General features: G+C 35.1%; 1 protein-coding gene across 6 annotated transcripts in view; it reads left to right on the plus strand.

Annotated features, from left to right (window-relative positions):
* Atp8a1 (ATPase phospholipid transporting 8A1) overlaps positions 1-19,267 on the plus strand; it is a 215,317-nt gene that overhangs the window by 154,013 nt on the left and 42,037 nt on the right. For all 6 annotated transcript variants that reach the window (XM_074042343.1, XM_074042345.1, XM_074042342.1 and 3 more), the window contains 4 exons: positions 11,012-11,195; positions 11,293-11,403; positions 17,832-17,906; positions 18,010-18,132. In XM_074042343.1, the coding sequence (XP_073898444.1) occupies positions 11,012-11,195; positions 11,293-11,403; positions 17,832-17,906; positions 18,010-18,132 (493 nt within the window). The remainder of the gene's footprint in view (positions 1-11,011; positions 11,196-11,292; positions 11,404-17,831; positions 17,907-18,009; positions 18,133-19,267) is intronic.

Raw genomic sequence — 19,267 nt, forward strand, 5'->3', positions numbered from 1 at the left:
GTAGGTTGCATGTTATACCTCAAATATTTTCTTTAAGGATGTAAAACCCAAGAAGTAGAATGTAATCTGTTTTTATCATTCTAACAAGCATTGTGTGTTCACAGACACTATGCAGCTTTTGTTTTTATGGTTGCATTTACCTGAGTAATGCAAATCAGTGAATAGGAAACATTCACCTAATTTTAAGGTAGTTTATGGTTTTAAACATAAGTATTCCTTTTAGGCACTTCTTCCCTTTTATTCCCCTGCTCAAGTCCACTGATTCTTATTTGTTGTGGTCATAGATGCTTCTGAAGAATGAATCAAAGCTCTGTATCACTTCCACACAAACAGGCAAGAATTCACATACTATTTATAGGTTTCAAGACCCTAAAACTCCATGGATGAAGGGAAAAAAAAAAACAAAACTTGTTCTAGGATTCATGAAGATTTATGGACAAGGAAAATCAAGAGCTATCCTGAGATTCTAGATAAATAATTTCTGACCTCAGTTACCAATGCTTTATTCCCCGAGACCTTCCATTTTGTAAATTTGGAGTAATGGCATTTTAAGAAATGCATGTTCTAACTCTTCCTCTCTGGCACTTTGGATACCTAATAGAATCTCTCTAGCTTGGTTTCATGACCTACAAAATGATGAGATTAGAATATAACAGTGGTAATAATCCTTCAGGGCACCTGGATGTTAAAGCAGATAAGAGGGGAGCTGCTCTGACATAGAAAAGTGGGCAGCCCACACACAGGTACCCTTCCTGGGGCATCTCAGCCTAGCTTGAAAGAATCTAGGTCAGAGGCCTTCTCAGCACCCTTGCAGATTTTGGATGAACTTTACTACCGTTGGCCACTCTGCTGGGAAGAGCCTTTCTACTGCTTGTATCTGATTGTCTGGGGACACAGCTGTTCTGCCTCTTTCACTATTCCCTCCTAAGAGTGGGAATGTTGCAATGAAGCTTTGCTGTGTGTTAAAAAGTATGTGGTTTCTGAGGTCCTCATCAGTTCACATAACCCAGCCTTTCAAAGAATTTTACATTTTTTTCTGTAGTTGTCAGTTTAGTTTAAACATATTTTGAAACTTATATTCTGTGACAGTTGGTTGAAAATTGGCTTAGAGCCTCCAGCTTTTAGACTGTCTAGTAATCACTGCTCTCCTACATAATTTATGTATTCATGTCTTCTGAAAAGCAGAAGTTAAATTGAAGTAAGCGTTTTTCCCTACTTGCGACATCTCTAATCAAAGTTTAACCCCCTTTTAGGCTATTTTCCCCATAGTGGATTTAAAAAAAAACCTCACACATATACTTGACTTCAGTGAGCATTGTCACATGGGAATGACATTCTAGGCAAAGCCTTTCACCTTGGTCCAATCAAGGGGCCCTCTCAGAAGAGGTCTGAAGGGACTCTGAATATTTTCTGTCATAGTATGAGTTAATAAATAAATGGTCAAGGCAGAGCTACTTCTTGAATCTTTTGGGATTGTCTTTAAGTATTTCTCTAAGTAAATGTCCTACTTAAAAGGTAGTCATAAAGCACAAATGAAACTAATAAACTCTCAACAAGCATTCCTTTAAAGAAAAAAATTTGGAAACACCTTTGGAAGCCAAGCAGATGTTTGGCTTTGAAAAGGCAAACTGTTAATGAATGTCAACCCTATATTTGCTTCCAAGAAAATCTGAATAAATGTTGGAAATGTTGACACTATTTCTTTCATGAAAGTATGGCTAAAGGAGGAAACACTGAATAAATTTTATAACTTTATAAAATGCCCATATTTTTCTTTAACATAGTCATCATCTGCTCGGTCCTGCCCATCTCACTTGCTATTTCACCTCTACTAAGGAATGTTAAAGGAACTACGTGCAGTATTGCAATCTAGTAGCCAGTTCTGATGTGGCCTACCAGAAAAGTCTGTATTTGACAGTTAAAAATCTAAAAATTTTATGAGAAATCTGCTAGATACTATGGCTCATACCTGAAAACCCAACTACTTGGAGGCATTGAAAGGACCATGGTTCAAGGCCAACCCTCTCAAAAAGTTAGGTAGACCCCCTTCAACTAATAAAGCTGGGCATGGTGGTGCATGTGCCTGTCATCCCAACTTCATAGGAGGTCTTAGTAAGACCACTGAGGTCTTAAGACCCACCCCAGGTGAAAATACCAGACCCTATCTGAAAAATACCTAAAACAACAAAGGGCTGGGGGCCCTGGCTCAAGTGGTAGGGCACCTGCCTAGGAAGAGAAAGGCCTGAGGTCAAACCCCAGTACTGCCTATATACAGATGAAATCTAAATACTGCAGAATCCCACTGTAATTCAACATTATATAGATGTAGGTGTAGCTTTTTTGTAGAAAAGTGCATCACCAGTACAGACACACACATTCAAACACCCCTCAATCAGAATTCCAGATTATGTAATTCTGATAAAATAGAATCATCTTGTACTAGAAAGCAGAAAAGCCTAAGTGCACACTCAGTGAATTTTCACAGAGTATACACAGCTCACCCCACTATGACCAGTGTCATAAAAGCCCTCTTGTGCTACCTTTAGTTATTAGCTTCTCGGGAATAATGGCTAGTTTGGTTTCTATCACCTGGTTCTTAAATTATACTTTATTCAATTTATTTTTCTCCTGTTTGGTATTTTGCTAACTTTGAATGTACATCTATATCTCCCACACCTGCATTCAAATTCTTAACAATTCTTTTCAGCAATTTTAAATGCAGGGCTTTGCACCCTTCCCACTAAAGGCTTCCCTAAAGCTTTGCATGAATCAGTAAACCAGCACTCCCATACATTCTTCAGTCCAATATAAATCTGCCTGCAGTTCTGATTTGCTAAGGACATAATATGTGAAACCTATAGCATTTCTCTGATCTGTCAGTCTGTTAACCTATTGTGTGGAAAAAGGAAGCAGAGTTAATTTGGCATGACTGGTTCCATGAACCCATGATGGTTTCCAGTGATTACTCTTATTTAATAAATGTGTCTGGGCCATCCTCACTTAGAGTAAGTTAAAGAAAAGCTGTGTTTTGAGCCATGCTAGGGTTCCAGGAGTCAGACTAGGTAGGAAAGTAGAGTGTAACCTTCCAGCAGCTATAAGGCATGGAACAGAAAGAAGGGAGACAGAATCTAGGGAAAGGATGGTTTTGATAAACAAAAGGTGTGTTACTAAGGGGACAGTCAGAGAAACAAGAAATGTGTGCATAAAGGCTTTAAGTTGAAGCATGAGAGAGAAGGTGGTTCTGGGTAACACTGTCCAAGAGGAAGGGAGTATTTTATAAGTTAAGCATGGGCACACTTTTCCTGTAAAAATCTATATGGTAAATATTTTAGGCTTTGCTGGCCATGCAGTCTCTGTCACAGCTATTCACCTTGAAAGTAGCTCTGGACTATACGTAAATGAATGTGTGTAGCCATGTTCCAGTAAGATTTTAAGTACAAAAACAAAGCTGAGGCCTGGTTTCTGGATTTACCCCTGGGTCCTAAGTCTACCCACCTTGGTGCAAAGTGTCTGTGACTCATGAATGAATGTAGAAGGAGTTGGTTGGTTCTGACAGAATTTCCCTAAAATACTGAGGGAGTTTGCCCCAAGATCTCCTAGTCTCTGCAAGGAGAGTAATTTTCAGACTATTCCTTTCCTTTCCTCAGAAACAAAGTTATTTGCCCATCTCTCCACAGCTGGCATGTGTCACTTTGTCCATGATTCCTCGAAACATAAGTGACATTCTTTACATGGCCCAGTCCCAGAGTCTGGTGACCCTGTTAAACGTCTGTGTGCCTTTGGACCCAAGAAAGTCACTTAACATACTGGATATTTCCAGGAGTCAATTTGTCTCCCAGTGAGGTGTCAATAGATATTAGCATATCACAGCAAGAGAGATGAGAAATCTAGGGCCTCATAAACATCTGATCCTATGCTGTCATGCAGTGTCTTGCCACTGTCCTGGGAGAAGTGCAGGCAAGGTGCTAGAGGACATGGCAGCCAAGAAATCAAGCAGGAAGAGCTGCAGGTGCAAGTCCCTTGCTGACACAGTAACCCTCCTAGAGTCTTGAACTAAAGCAAGGACTTCCTCAATTTTTATATTTTACTGTTATTTTTGTCCTCTGTCCCCAGTTTATTCTCTTCCATTCTACCTTACAAAAACTTTCTTAAGTATTTAATATGCTCACATCTGTGTGCCATCCTTTATTATGCATATCTATAAAAATATATACTATTTACATATGTGTTGAGGCATAGGTGTATATCTAAAATGAGATTCTGTTACAAAATTTTTGCCCTTCTTATTGTATTTTTTGTTTTTGAGACATATCCACGTCACTATATGTAGAACACATTTCTTTCTTTCAACCACTGCTTACTGTTACTACATGAATGCATACACATCATTCTAGTTATCTCTTCCCATGGTGGTAGTCACAGAGTTTCCTGTGAATCTTTGCTGCCATGAAATGTGCTGCAGTGATATCTTCTCTGTCCACCGTGTGAAGGGGGGTGGAGGGAGAGGAGAGGAGAGGATGGGAATACTTATATTTCATTTCAATCAGAATCACCACATTACTCCACAGCACTAATGTGAACGCCCAGATCCACGTAAGAAGTTTGATGTTTCCCTACCTTAACACTGTGGGTGCATTCCTGAACTTATAACTTTGATGATTCATGATTATAAAATGGCAGAAAAATGTTCATTTTTTCTGATCACTAAAAAAATTAAACATCCTGTCCTATGAAGTATTTGCCTCTCTAAACTTATGCATTTGAAGTGCATTCATTCACTCACTCATTCTCTCACTCGCTTATTCAGCAAATGTTTTTTATCACCTACTGTGTGCCACGTACATTTATGAGTACTAGAAATAGAGCAGTGGAGCACAGGAAAAAATAATCCCTGCCTTCACTTGTAGCTATTATTCAATAAAATAAGCACACACATTCATATATATGTATTGAAATACATACTATCAATATGAACAGTCCCTATTTAAAATATTATCTGAACCACTGAAATGCAGTGCAGTAGTACTTTACCTGTATAAACACCTGAGTTCTGTAAAAGAAATTTGGTATCTAAAATACATTGCAGAAAAGAAGTCTGTTTTGAAGTTTCTTTTCCTTTTTTTAAGAAGAAAGACTATCTGTATTTTATTTCTGTAGACTTCCATCCCTATAGTGTAAAGTCTTTGTGGTACCTGTGACTGCAGGGTAGCAACAGATGTTGGTTTTAGAACCTAGGAGAGCCCTCAGTCATCAGTCATCTGAATAGCACAGTTCTCTTACCTAGAAATGGTTGAACATTTTATTGTGTACCACATGCTAAGCATCATTCTTAGAATTTGCTATAGAAGTTTTCTTTTCATTCCTGTAATAAATTCATGATGAGTTCCTGGCAGAGTTTCTAATTTTTATGTCATTTTGGTACATGTAACATACTTATTTTTTGCCATGCTTAAATTCCTTCTCAATTTAACACTATAAATGAATGAGATCTGTAAGTTAGGTTTTTCTCTATTCTTTTACTACATGAAGGCATACACATCATGTAATTTATCTCTTCCCATGGTGGTAGCCACAGAGGTTCTTTATTAGTCAGTAGAATATGACTCAGGAGGGAATGAACTTATATTCACAGGAAAGACCTTAGGAAGTTTGTTGCAGAATAAAGCACATCAGATCCTGACCTCTAGTCACCAGGAGCAAAGCTCAAGCTTAGTAAGTACCACAACTTGGTTACTGTACAAAACACTCCATGTTCTACTGAATTGTGCTTCGGGGTAATAACCTAAAAATATTATCATACATACACTTAAAATTATACCAATAACACAATACTATTCCTTTTAAGCTTGTAATATCTGTCTTTTGGCTACCTATAACAAGTCCCTCAAATTATTCTTCATTATATGTCTGTGTTATATACATGCAGGTACAATTCTTTATCCATATTCCATTCAGAGAGATGATTTATTTAGGTAATCCCATTGAAAAAGTAAAAAACAAGTATCATATAAGATGGACCACCTATTTGCTTCTTAACTTAAATGGTAAAAGTTTCAGTGATCTAATCTAATGTTCACAGGGCAGTGAGCATTATTACATGGCAAATAAGAAAAATAATGAATACCATGTGTGAAAACTACAGCTAGAATAATATCTGAAAAGCATATTGCACTCAGTACACGCCTAGGTTGCATTGCAAAGGACCACCCTCTGTTTGTGGAGCCACTGGGAAGAAAAACAGACCTTTATGATACACACTGGATATATAGTCTTTTTCTGTAGGATACGTTACTGCTCCCCCAGAAGAAAAGGCAACAGTAGAAAAGAATTGTGAATAATTTCAATCTTGATGCAGACCCATATACATGTATATCATAGACACAAATCTTGGAGAAGAAAATAAAATAGCACTTTCACGATGCTTTTAAATTAGACATTTGGTCACTTTTGGTACTTAGACTGTGTAAGATTTAGATTTTCTCAGCCATGGACATGTGGTCTGTGATAAACATTAGAAAGAATTAACTTGTGTAATATGGTTGGTACAGGATTTTATGGAAATTGTACAAATATAGAAATAATGTAAAAGTCAAGAAAGTAAACTCTGATGGGTAAAGTAGTAACCTTTCAAGAGTTAGAAACAAGCATTGGTAGAGCACCTGCTATGCAAGCATGAAGGCCTGAGTTCAAACCCCAGTCCCACCAGAAAAAATAAAATAACAAGAAAGTGTGGTTACACATACCTGTAACCCCAGCTACATGGGTGGTGGAGACAGAAGGATTGCAGTTTGAGTCCAGACAGGGCAAAAGTTATCTGAAAAATATACTAAAAATCAAAAAGAGGTGGAACATGGCTCAATGGTAAAGCACTTGGCTAGCAAGCACAAGCCCTGAGTTCTAACAGGAGTAACACAAACAGAAAAAAAAAAAAGGAATTAAAAATGGCAGTAGAAGTAGCATGTTCTGGAGAATTTTGGGTATGTAGTTGAAGAAATTTAACATGTGCTATTTCTTGTACCTGAAGTGAGCTTTCCTCGCCTGTCAAGGCCAACATCAATTCTACCTTGCCAAAAAGAGCTCCTGTAGCCCCTGCCAATCTCTTCATCTTCCAGAATTACTAAGTACTGGTTTTGCATGACTTATAATTTAGTTTTGCTTTATTGTAACTCCCATTTTTCACATGGATGTTTTGAAAAGAGTACAGGTTGAGCATCCCTTATCCAAAATGCTTGGGACCCCAGAGTATTTCAGATTTGGGATTTTTTCAAATTTTGGAATATTGGCATATGCAAAATGAGATACCTTGAGGATAGGAACCAAGTCTAAAGGCAAAATTCATTCATATTTCAAATAATATTCACATAATCAGAAAGTAATTTTATACAATATTTTTGGTGTGTCTGTATTATTGACTGTGACATGTCACACAAAAACAGGTATGGATTCTTCCATGTGTCATGTTGGCACCCAAAAACTTTTGGATTTTGGAGCATTTCCAGATTTTGAATTTTTATTAGCATATGTTAATTGTACAAAGGGGTTTCATTGTGATACTTCTGTAGATACTTACAGTGTTCTTAAAGTTCACCTTACAACCTCTATTCACCCTTAACCTCTATCTTTCTCCCTCCTTTTTCAACAGAATTTACTGGGTTTCATTATAGTATTCAATGTGTATGTATATATATATATTTATTTATGTATATATACTTATGTATAAATAGCTGTGTACATATGTATGTACGTATCTGTGTATACATATATATGCAATGTATTTCAAACATGTTCACTCTCAAGTACTCTCTCCTTTCCCCCTCACCCCCTTACACTGATTACCCAGCTCAGACAGTCCCTGGTTTTTGCTCATGTCCCATTATTGTTATTAGTATCATTTTAGGTCTAGATTCTATATACCAGCAAAAACATACAATATTTGGCTTTTTGAGCTTACATTATCTCACTCAACGTGACAATCTCCAGTTTCATCCATCTTCCTGCAAATGACATAATTTCATTCTTCTTTATGGCTGAATAATACTCCATTGTGTATAAATATCACGTTTTCTTTATCCATTCATTGGTGTTGGGTATCTAAGCTGATTCTATAGCTTTGCTATTGTGAATGAATAGTGCTGCAATGAACATGGGAGGGCAGGTATCTCTCTTGTGTAATCACTTATACTCCTTTAAATGTATGACCAAGACTGATATAGCAAGGTCATAGGGGAGGCCTGTTTTTACTTTTTTTGAGGAGCCTCCATGCTAATTTCCATAGGGTTGTACTAATGTACATTCTCACCAACAGTGGGAATCCTCTCCAGCATTTGTCATCGTTACTTGTTTTCTTAACAATAGCCACTCTGACTGGGGTGCAATGGAATCGCTACCTCATGTTGATTTGCATTTTCTTTAAGGCTAAGGATGTAACATTTATTTATGTATTTATTGGCTATTTATATTCCTCTTTGAGTATAGTTTGTTCAGTTCATTTGATATTTATTAATTGGGTTATTCTTTTGGTCTTTAATTTTTGAACTCTTTGCATGTATTCTGGAAATTAATTCTTTATCTAATGAATAGCTTGCAAAGATTTTTGTCACGTTCTGTGAGTTATCTCTTCATTCTGGTCATGTTACAAACCTTGGATGGCTCTTCTGAGTGAGGTTTCTGCAACCAAAAAATGAAGAATTTCAACCAACAGAATTATAGACAAAGTAAGGTCTTTATCCTGCATAACAAGTTTGTGGATTTATATTTGGAGTTAAGTGTTTTAAGAATGTATATTTTATTTTTTTATGACTCCCCACTTAAATCTGACATCTTTGTTTAGCAACCTGAGTCTATTCGAAATTAATTAGAATTGAGGACTTCTGATGTTTCTTGGATGTTCTTCCAAACCAGTAGTCCATTTGTCACTTGGTAATGGAAGACTATATGTCCTTAGTAGTTATCATGTACTTTGAAGGCTGTCTCTCATACATAATTGTTTTTTTCTTTTCTTTTCTTTTAATGGGTGTTGTTCTTTTAAGGGTGTTTTTAACTTTTCACTTTTAATGGCTGAGTTAGCCATCCCTGTGAATTTTAGTGAAAATGTTCAGCTAATTTTAATTTAGAGATACTGAAAATGTCAAGCAGAGAACATGCTGGTTGACTATAATCACCATGAAGAAAGAAAATAAAGTTCAGTCCAGATATTTTCTGACTCTTCTTTAAATCACTAATTTTAGCTCACCGTGCAGGTTCAATTCATGAAAAAGTATGACCTTGTCCTAACTCCATGGAGTCCATGGTGTAATTTCATAATGTATTTATACTGTGAGCCTCTTAAAAGGGATTTGATAAAAGTTTCTGAAGGATTCTCTCTGTTTACATCAATTTCTCATTTGCTTTCTAGAGAATTTCTGGTGAGCATTCTTTTTTGACATTTACTAAATGTTAGCTGCAACCCATGTTTAAATCATTGGCCTAGAGCCAGTAGGCTTACCAATTTATATTAGCCTGTTAAGAAAAACTAAGTAAAATATGAAAATTGCTCTGAAGAAGAATGGAGGCTAACAGTGAAATAGCCCAGTAATAGCCTGATATTCATTCCCTTGCTGAGTTCACCGTTGTGTCATTTTATACTGTTGCCAGACTCTGAAAGGAAATCCAAAGGAGAAATTAAAAATCATTCTTTCATACAGTAAAAATAATTATTTCATATAGCAACCATTCATGAGTACCTATTCTGGATCAGGCACTAAAAATGCAAGGAAAAAAGACTGGTTCACTTTGCAAGCAACTCACAGGTTCATACATTGACTCTCCAGTTTGAAATAAAAGCCAGAGCTGCTGTGGTTCATTCCATTCTTTGAGCAGTGGTACCTCCTGAAAGCATACATTTGTTTAGAACACCCACTGCTAGGAATTTTTCCTATGAAATAATTAAAGTATGCAGAAAGGTTTCAATTCTCTTAGAGTACTGATCTTCATTTTTAAATAGAATAACAAATGATGTGCCAGATGTTTCAGCAAGTATTTATTAGACATCTATGACATTTCACCTGGGTAAAAAAATTAGCTCTGGGATGTTTTTCTTGTCCACTAATATCGTGTGTGTTAGTTGTTTTCTACAATTAATTACTATCTTAATATTTCACAGGACCCACTCATTGTTTAGTCTTCCTGTCTTTCTCTGTAATTTCCAACAAAATATGGACAATATATGTTACTTCTACTAATATGCTCTGTCTTAGAACACTTCTGTCATTTATTTCTTCAATGGTTTTTAAAAGTGTATGAAAAATCACTCCAAATTCAATACCAAGTGTAATTTTAGCATAGATACTCATGTCTTCTGTTCCCAGTCCATATCTATAGAAAAAACTGCCTGATTTCTAAGTGAGAATCAGTCAGTGGCTTTGGAAGGAAGTGAAGCAAATGAACTGTAATTAAGCACTAAGTGTTTACGTTGGTTGAGATTCACAGCAGTGCTGAGAACAGGTGGAGAGGTGAACCAATTCCCTACTATTAATTTAAGTACAGTTTTAGTTGTTGTAAGCATAGTATAGTTTAGTTGTGCATTATAGTAAGTTGTACAAGTGTAGTAAGTACATTATGTAAAACCAGCTTTCAAACGCTCAAAACTTTTACTTTCCAGATACTGTGGGCTTGTTCAACAACCTTCATGATTTTCTCTTTAATTCAAAATGAAGAATTAAAGATTCTGGTATTACTTGTTGGGAAGTAATGGAATTTCTGAATTCAAATGTTATTTCTTTAACAAGTTATACCAGTGTTTAAGAAAGTATTATAGCTTCTGGTTATCACTAGAAATTTACTTCTAGGATTTTTTTTTTTTTTTTAATTTTCCAGGTTAACAGAGAGTTAACATTTTCAATCCTGAGACGTTTCCTTAAATGGTATTTTTAGAGAACTAGTCATTTGGATCTTTTTCTCATTTAAAATGGTGGCATTTCAAAATTCCTTTTTTCAGAGAACAGAAGTAATTGATTACTTGTTTTATTCTAAGGGTTTCTCCTCTTCAAAAATCTGAAGTCGTTGAGATGGTGAAGAAACAAGTCAAAGTCATAACACTTGCCATTGGAGATGGCGCAAATGATGTCAGCATGATACAGACGGCCCATGTTGGTGTTGGGATAAGTGGCAATGAAGGCTTGCAGGCAGCCAATTCTTCAGATTACTCCATAGCGCAGGTAAAGCATCATTGCTGCAAATCACAACATCATTCCTTTTAGTCTGCTAACACCGTGAAGAAGAAAATACTGATTTTTTTTCTCATTCTTGTTTTAGTTCAAGTATTTGAAGAATTTGTTGATGGTTCATGGTGCCTGGAACTATAACAGAGTCTCTAAGTGTATCCTGTACTGCTTCTACAAGAACATAGTCCTCTATATTATTGAGGTAACAGCAGGCTAAACTTAAAATCCTTGCAGATTTAAGTTTAAGATTTAAACTTAAACGTGCACACAGTTAAAGAAATCTTCTTTATGAAGACATTTTCTCATTGTTTTCATTAGTATTTTCTTTCTTTTTATAACTTCTAAGCTTGTTCGAACATAAATGGCTGTCAGCTGTGGAAAAAAATTAATATGTAAATTCTGGCTAAAAATGTTGTATTGCTTTGGTAGAAATGGTGAGTTAGAATTGCTAATGAGGTCTTGTTTTCAGTTTTTAAAAGACTATTAACTGTATAATTTTTTTTAAGTTCAAAAAATATACCGAAGAAAAGAGTCCAGTGCTGAGGGATAGTATACATATGGAAAACTGTATTTAGAAAGAAAAGTATTGATCCCCAGCACTTTAAAAAAATACAAATTTAAAAAAGAAAAATAAGGAGATGATAAACAGGAAACTGAGAATAAAGATTCTAATTCTGAGAGAGGCAGAGTAGTTAAGAAGGATACACAAGATATACAATAGTTTGATTAGTATTGGTTGTGTGGTAGTTCTTATTTCAAAACTTAGATCTGAGTTATATTCAGGTATCCCTTGCTATCCAGATCTGTTTTGGTTTCTGAGTTTGATACGTAACAAGAGTTCAGATAATAAGGAATTTACCTAAAAAATCAGGATATTCATTTCCTCTGTCTGGATGGCAGGGGATTTCTATGGTTCTTTCACATATCAAATCATTTTAAACAGGAAGGTTTGGATCAGAAATGGCACTTCTAAAATGACACATTTTGTTCCTCAAATATTTTTGCAGCACCTACTCTGTGCCAGGCACCAGACCTAGCCTAGCAGCTATAAAGTTAACCAAGCATGGTTTCTGTCCTCCATGAGCTGGCCAGTGGAAAAAACACTAGAGGCCACATGCACAAGTTTAAGTTTCCTAGGAGCCACAAAACCAAAATGCTAAAGTGAAGCTCAGATAAATTATAATGTCATATCTTATTTAACTCAATATATCCAAATGCCATTTTTCAATATGTAGAGAGAACTTTCTGTGTTCTACATTCTTTTCTCCATCTAAGTGTTCAAAACCAGGTGTGTATTTTATATTTATAGCACATCTCGGTTTGGACTAGGCCCATTTCAAGTATTTTAGAGCCCAAGTGGCCGGTGATGAAGGATAAATAAGTAATCTGAATGATTATTCAGGATGTGTTGAATAAGTTGCTTGCTTTTTTAACATTGGGCCATTAGATCATCAGAAGCTCCATTGTAATAATGAAACCCTGGTGTTATCAGTTTCCCTATAGCTCTGCATCAAAGAGCTTAAAGAAAACACTCCTTTTTCCACTCCCACAGGGACCCACCCACGCACTCATAAATCTGCTCTGGCTTCCTTACAGGTGTCTATCTGTACCACTTGCCCTCCATCCAGTTGACATTTCTATGTCTCTGTCAGAAAAAAACATGACCTCACCATTTTCTATATGGATCCCATATTTTACATCAGAGAAGTAACAAACAAATCAATTGATTCTGTATCTGCTGTTGGTTGAAGACTGTGTATACTTGGCTGAGCACTCTTTGTGCTTCTTCAGAATACCTGACTCCTTATTAACATGTTGATTGAGCATAATTCTTATTGTAAGTCAGACTAGTAACACTGAAACTTAATTTTTAAATCATTTTTATTATATTATTGTTGTACTAGGGTACATTGTAACATTTATCAAAGTTCTTACAATATATCGTGGTTCAGTTCACCCCCTGCATCATTCTCCTTTATCCCCCATTCCTGGAATAGTTTCCATATATCTCATTTTTCTTTTTTTTTTTTTTAATTATATTGTGCTGGGTGGGGGTATATTGGAGTATTTTCAAAAGTTCTTAACATGTCTGATTTTCCCCATTTTCCTACGTGAGTTCCTAATATTTCCACCACAATTACCCTCCTACACCCATTTCTTATATCCTTTGCCTTCCCACATGGTACTAATCCCCAGACAGGACCTATTTTACCTTCCTGTTCTCTGTTTTTGAAAAAAGACATTTTTGTTTGTTTAAGATAGCTATACAGGAAATTTCATTATGACATTTCCATGTATATATATATAGCATAACCCAAATTGGTTCATCTCCTCCATTTTTCTCCTTTCTACCTTAGTCCCCTTCTTATGGTAATTGAAACTTAATTTTGAAGTGTGCAAACAGTGTCACTTATTAGTCACTAAAAATCTATAGTTAGGCTATAACCCATGAGGTACAATAACCAAAAATAAGCAGGGCATAGTGATACAGATATGTAATTCCCAATTATACATAGTGTAATTCCAGTATTCAGGAGGCCGAGGCAGGAGGATCATGAGTTCAAGACCAACCTGGGCTACGTAATGAAGCTCTGTCACAAAAAAACAAAATATTAGTAAATAACCAAATGCTTAGACACACAAACAAGACATTACATGAATTTCCATTGTGTCTTACTGCAAAATTTGGCCTGGGAATAATCTGTATTTAAGGCAAAGTGAACCCCAAAATTGTGAGATTTTAAAAAATTCTTTTTATATACATAAACTTGTGATTATTTCCTAAAAATAATTATTTTTTTTTTCTCATTCCCCCTCCTGTATATCTAACTTTTCTAATTGTTTTTTCATCCCAAAATGTGGACATTCAAAAGAATATTATAGTTTATTTACATATACTTTTGAAGTCTTTTAAGACAGTTTAAAGCCTCTGCCTAGCAATAAATCTGCTTTAAAAATTAATTTTACAAAATGGAATATTTCTAGATCAATTGATAATCAACCGCATTTACGTTGATAATCAGCAATGAAGCAGAATTTATGTACTAATAAAGAAAAGAAAATGTACTAAACTCAGATGAAAACTAAATTTGCACGCTCTGTTTCTACACAGAGTTATGTGATTTGTGGTTGATTGGCCCTAAGTTTCACTTGGCTTCGAATTTAAAGCCTCTTCATGAGATATTTAACACTGATCACATTCTTTACACGTTGAAAAGGAAGCAAGCTCTAAACTTTACTGGAAATCTCATTTTTATTTTTCTTTTAGCACTTTATGGAAATGTATTTTGAATATAATTCCACTGTCTTGGAAATGAATCGACCTTTTAAATCAATTCCCAGATTCCCAACTTTTGCCAGCTAAAACAAGTTCTGCAGATGTTAATGGCTCATGTCAATACTGTGAATGAATAGACAGAAAACACATCATTGAATGTCTCTAGCAAGGACAACTGCCAGTCTCCAGTCTCTCCTTTCAGTTTTTTGTGCTGATCAGGCGTGGGAGCAGAGAACTCATTGAGTATTTGTAAGCTGCTGTTTAATATGCAGAAATGCTCCAACAGGAAAATGTCTGTGAAGCTTTAGCTGCCACGCCTCTGCTGGGAGGTGGAATTTAGAAATAATACCAGGAAAGGCAGGTCTGAAGTTGCTTTACTAATAAAGGAATAGTCTTGAACACTTTGGGTTTTATAGATTATCTGCAAAGACTGCTTTCCCATTGTTATACTGCCAGGAATATCAGTGTCTCGCTGCTCCATCACTGTAAGTTACAGCTATACAAATAAATACAAGTTCAGCAGGAGGCAGTATGATGTTCTTATTTACGGGAGCTTCCTGGCAGTAGTTCTAGGTGTTCTTTTAAATTAAAGAGATTTTTTTTTTTCTCTGAAATGTCTGACTCATTCTTAGCAAAATAAGGTCTTTTCTATCAAATAATTGGTTGCATCCAGACTTTCTGGTAAGACCTCACAACATTATTTTTTTCTAATTTCCAGAAGTTTTGATTATAGTCAGTAAGGTGAGGCTTTCCCAGCAGCTTGTGCTGGGAAATAGATTCCTTGTGAATTTAAATAGTTGACACACCTCCCCAGAGAGCCTGGTGCTTTTTTTTTTCTACATCAAATGGCATTGGTTGAGTCAAAGAAGGGACTTAATGTGTTTATGGTAATTCAGGTGTTCTTATTTAGCACGGGATATGTTCCAAATAGATCATTTAGCTGCAAGTCTAACCTGACTAACCTGAAAGCAGCCTTCTAGTAGACTACTGTTCACCATTTTTTCTTTCTTTAAAATAAGAAACTTGAATACCAGAATATTTGTGTGAACATGTAGATACTGTCTTATCTAGTCATTTTCTTTCCCTTTTTTAAAAAAAGACATTCAAATGTGAACTTTTAAAAATATGGAAAGTAAATTTGTAAAAAATGTTCACCTGCCTTTCAGTAAAAACAAGAAAATAGTGACCATGTGTTAACTCTACACTTAAAACTTCTGTGTCTTAAAGTAGTTAACTTATGCATTTTAAAATATACTTTAAATGCAGACATGTTGATGATTTATTTGTAAATTATTTTGAATTTAAAACTTTCTGTATATATTCATTGGTTTGAGAGAAGGTTTAAACTCACAGTAGCCTTTGAATCAGCACCAAATGTTACATACAAAGAAACTGAAGGGAGGGGGACTGCTCACATTTACAAATGTCTACCCACCTGTAAATTTTACTGCATGAACTTATAGTTTTGATAATTACAAATGCATTTAGAGGTATAACCTTTGAGCCAAATCATATCCATTTAGACAAATTTAATGTACTGAGAGCCTCAGCATTATTCAGAACAACTAAGATTAGACTATGTCTTCATAGACTAGAGAGTCCATATAATTGAAAGTTTGTGTTTAAAATTCTTTATATTTCCATCAGACCCAAGAAATCTGAAAGAGCTTCTAATGTATTACTAGAATAGATTATAGTTGCCATCAGGAAAATATAACCATCACCCAAGTCTCACAAATACATATTTACATAGTCCATATCTCAAAAAGGCCAAATGCAAAAAAAAATGGCATTAAAGTCTGTTTTATCGACTTGTGTATACACAGGAGGAAAGAATAAATTTAACTTTGTGTGAAGATGCTAAGTTCTTTTAACGTTTACGTGCATGACCGATCTGGCTTCTTGTTTAGGGCAAATGTTAAAAACATTTAGCAAAGTAAGTAAGAATTCCAGATTCGACTCCAATTTCTATGCTTTTGTTATTGTCATTAATGTGTTACAACCCCAACACAATTTGGACTTATTTTTCATGTGTTATTGCTACTTTGTTTTCTTTTCCATCTCATGAAGGAGACATTGGTTTAAATACATGCTCAGTCATTCCCTTCCACTATAAAAACAAAGAAAATCGGTGTGGGTACAGAAACTGGTCATAGGGAGGCCAGCCTGGGTACATATTGATAAATGGTGAATTTCTAGCAATTCATGCTTCCATAATGAGGTTAAATGAAACATAAAGTATAGCAAAGTCTCCACGACTCTGATTCACATTCACTCTAGCCACATGTGGAAAGTGCTTTCACTCTGACGGTTTTGTTATTATTATGTTCTGTGTTTGTGTTTATGTAATCTCATTGCTGGACTAGCCTTTTAACTCACCTAAGTCAACTTGATTTTTAATTATATTTTAGGCTTTCTTTTAAAAAATAAAAAAATAATGTAGGTATTATTAACTTGTTAATAATCACTTTAATTTTCTATGTTTTAATATGTTGGAGAAAACTGTATATTACCCCAAAATTTGGTTTCCAAACTTAAGATTTCTGTTTTAAAGAGAGTTTTAAATATATAAGAACATTATGGTCTAATAGGTAAAGATTTCATTTTATCCAGGCATAAAATTTAAACCAAAAATGCATCTTAAGAAGAAAAAAGACATGTAGAGTTTCAGTTCAGAAACATACTTACAGCAAAAACTATCAGCAAGGCAAACGTCCAAAATAATTAAATCCACACTGTAGAGGTTCTAATATCCATTAACAATGCCTTAAAAGATACGTAAAAACTTAATAAAATGCATATTTCAGAATTTCCAGGGGAAGGAGCAGAATATGACAACATACACAGTAGGCTTCAAGGAAAGTGAATTTGTGAATTCTTTAAATGAATTGTATGGGTACAGCTGATGCAAAAGAAAATGGTGATTTTTTTACTATAGGAAATTATTTTATGAATAAACAATTGCTGCTATTATAGCAAAAATGATCTTTATATTTAAAGGTCTACATCCTGGTAGATATTTTTAAAAGAAATTAAAACTAAAAATTTAATGGTGTGTAAATCTTTTCCCTTTTAGAAACAAGATTGTAGCTAATTTTTTTAAAGCTGTGATTGATTATATAATTTTTTAATTTGACAAGTAGAACCAATTCTGACTTACATAGCAAATGCCTTATTGAAAGCATCCCTTTAAATCAAAAAGTTAGTGAAAGAATTGTCATTTTTAAGAGCATCCTGAAAATAAGATGTTGATGCTGTTGATTTTTGCAATTGTTCACTATACAACAGATTTTAAACAATGCATTGATAGTTTTTGTTTTCTAATTCTGGGATTTGGGTTGTTTTCTTACTAGATCTGGTTTGCCTTTGTTAATGGCTTTTCTGGACAGATCCTCTTTGAAAGATGGTGCATAGGTCTTTATAATGTGGTAAGTTTTACACTTTTAATAATTCCTGTTTTACTTAATCCTGTGACATAGAGATTCACCCAGCATTTGGCTGCTTGGTGTAATGACCTGTTTGTCACTTTAGATGTTTACAGCAATGCCACCCTTAACTCTTGGAATATTTGAAAGATCATGCAGAAAAGAGAATATGTTGAAGTATCCCGAATTATACAAAACATCTCAGAATGCTCTGGACTTCAACACCAAGGTAGGAACCAGTGTCTGAGCATGCGTTCAGTGGGGCTATATTTGGGGCATCTAATTTTCCACAGCCAAGGTGACTCCAGCCTGAGACAGCTCCAAGGTGTCCACTGTGTCATGACATAGTTCTTAAGGTTCTGATATAGAAAGAGAAAGTGTTTTGTGGTTTAGTCAAGTTGCTTTATTTGTTTTACAAAATTAAAATGAAACCACCCTTCAGTGGGGTTTTTGAGGTAGCAGTAAGCTGGTCTGGCAGATAGAAGTCATTGTCCTTTGGTCCTCTGGCTGTCTGTCTTTGCAGCATTGTGAGAAAATGATCTCTTCTCAGAGGGACCAATCATCTAGGACTAACAAGGGCTGGCTTTGCAAGTGTAAAAGGGTTAAAAAAAGAAGTATTCTATCCTTTCTTACCAATTTTCTGTTTTGTGAAATAACTTTGTCCTTATTAGAACTTCAGATTGATTTTATTAGGCATTAGAATTACAGTCTTGGGAAGTAACTTGCCATCTAATCATAGTACTCAGTATTTTTAAGCCTTGAAATTAAAAATATACATTTCCAACATTTTATCTAAAAATCACAGAGTGGGTTAATATTCTGCATAACAAGGCACAGAATATTTTCATCTCTTATGATCCATGGGATTTATTCATCTCAACAAAAAAAGAGATCTCGTTTTCTGCATAATTTACTTTCCTGTAAGTGTATATTCTAAAGTGTTTCTACTGGTATTTGGCAATAATTCAGGTTTCTTTAGTGCAAGTGAGGAGGAAATCTTTAATAATAATTTTTAAGAATCAAAGTAGGTGCCATTTGGAAACTCTTAACATTTATGCATTTGATTAGTGGTATAGATGCAACAAATACAGTATGCCCCACTGAATGGCGAGTGCATATTATCAGTCATCAGGTGTAACTTTTAATTCACAGTCTTAAATTTAGGATAGTTAATGTAGGAAATTTCTAATATTTATTAACTCACAAAACTCTCCAATGACACTTATTCTTAGCATACTGAGAATAAAGTGAAACAGGTGTTTTAGTGCCTCTAACCTCACATAATAAATGACAGTGTTAAATTTATAGCTAAAAGATTATTCTTCTGAGACTTAATCTTCACGAACATGCTGTTTATAAATGCC

The sequence above is a fragment of the Castor canadensis genome, chromosome 9 (assembly GCF_047511655.1).
Source record: "Castor canadensis chromosome 9, mCasCan1.hap1v2, whole genome shotgun sequence".
In the NCBI taxonomy this organism is placed as follows: domain Eukaryota; kingdom Metazoa; phylum Chordata; class Mammalia; order Rodentia; family Castoridae; genus Castor; species Castor canadensis.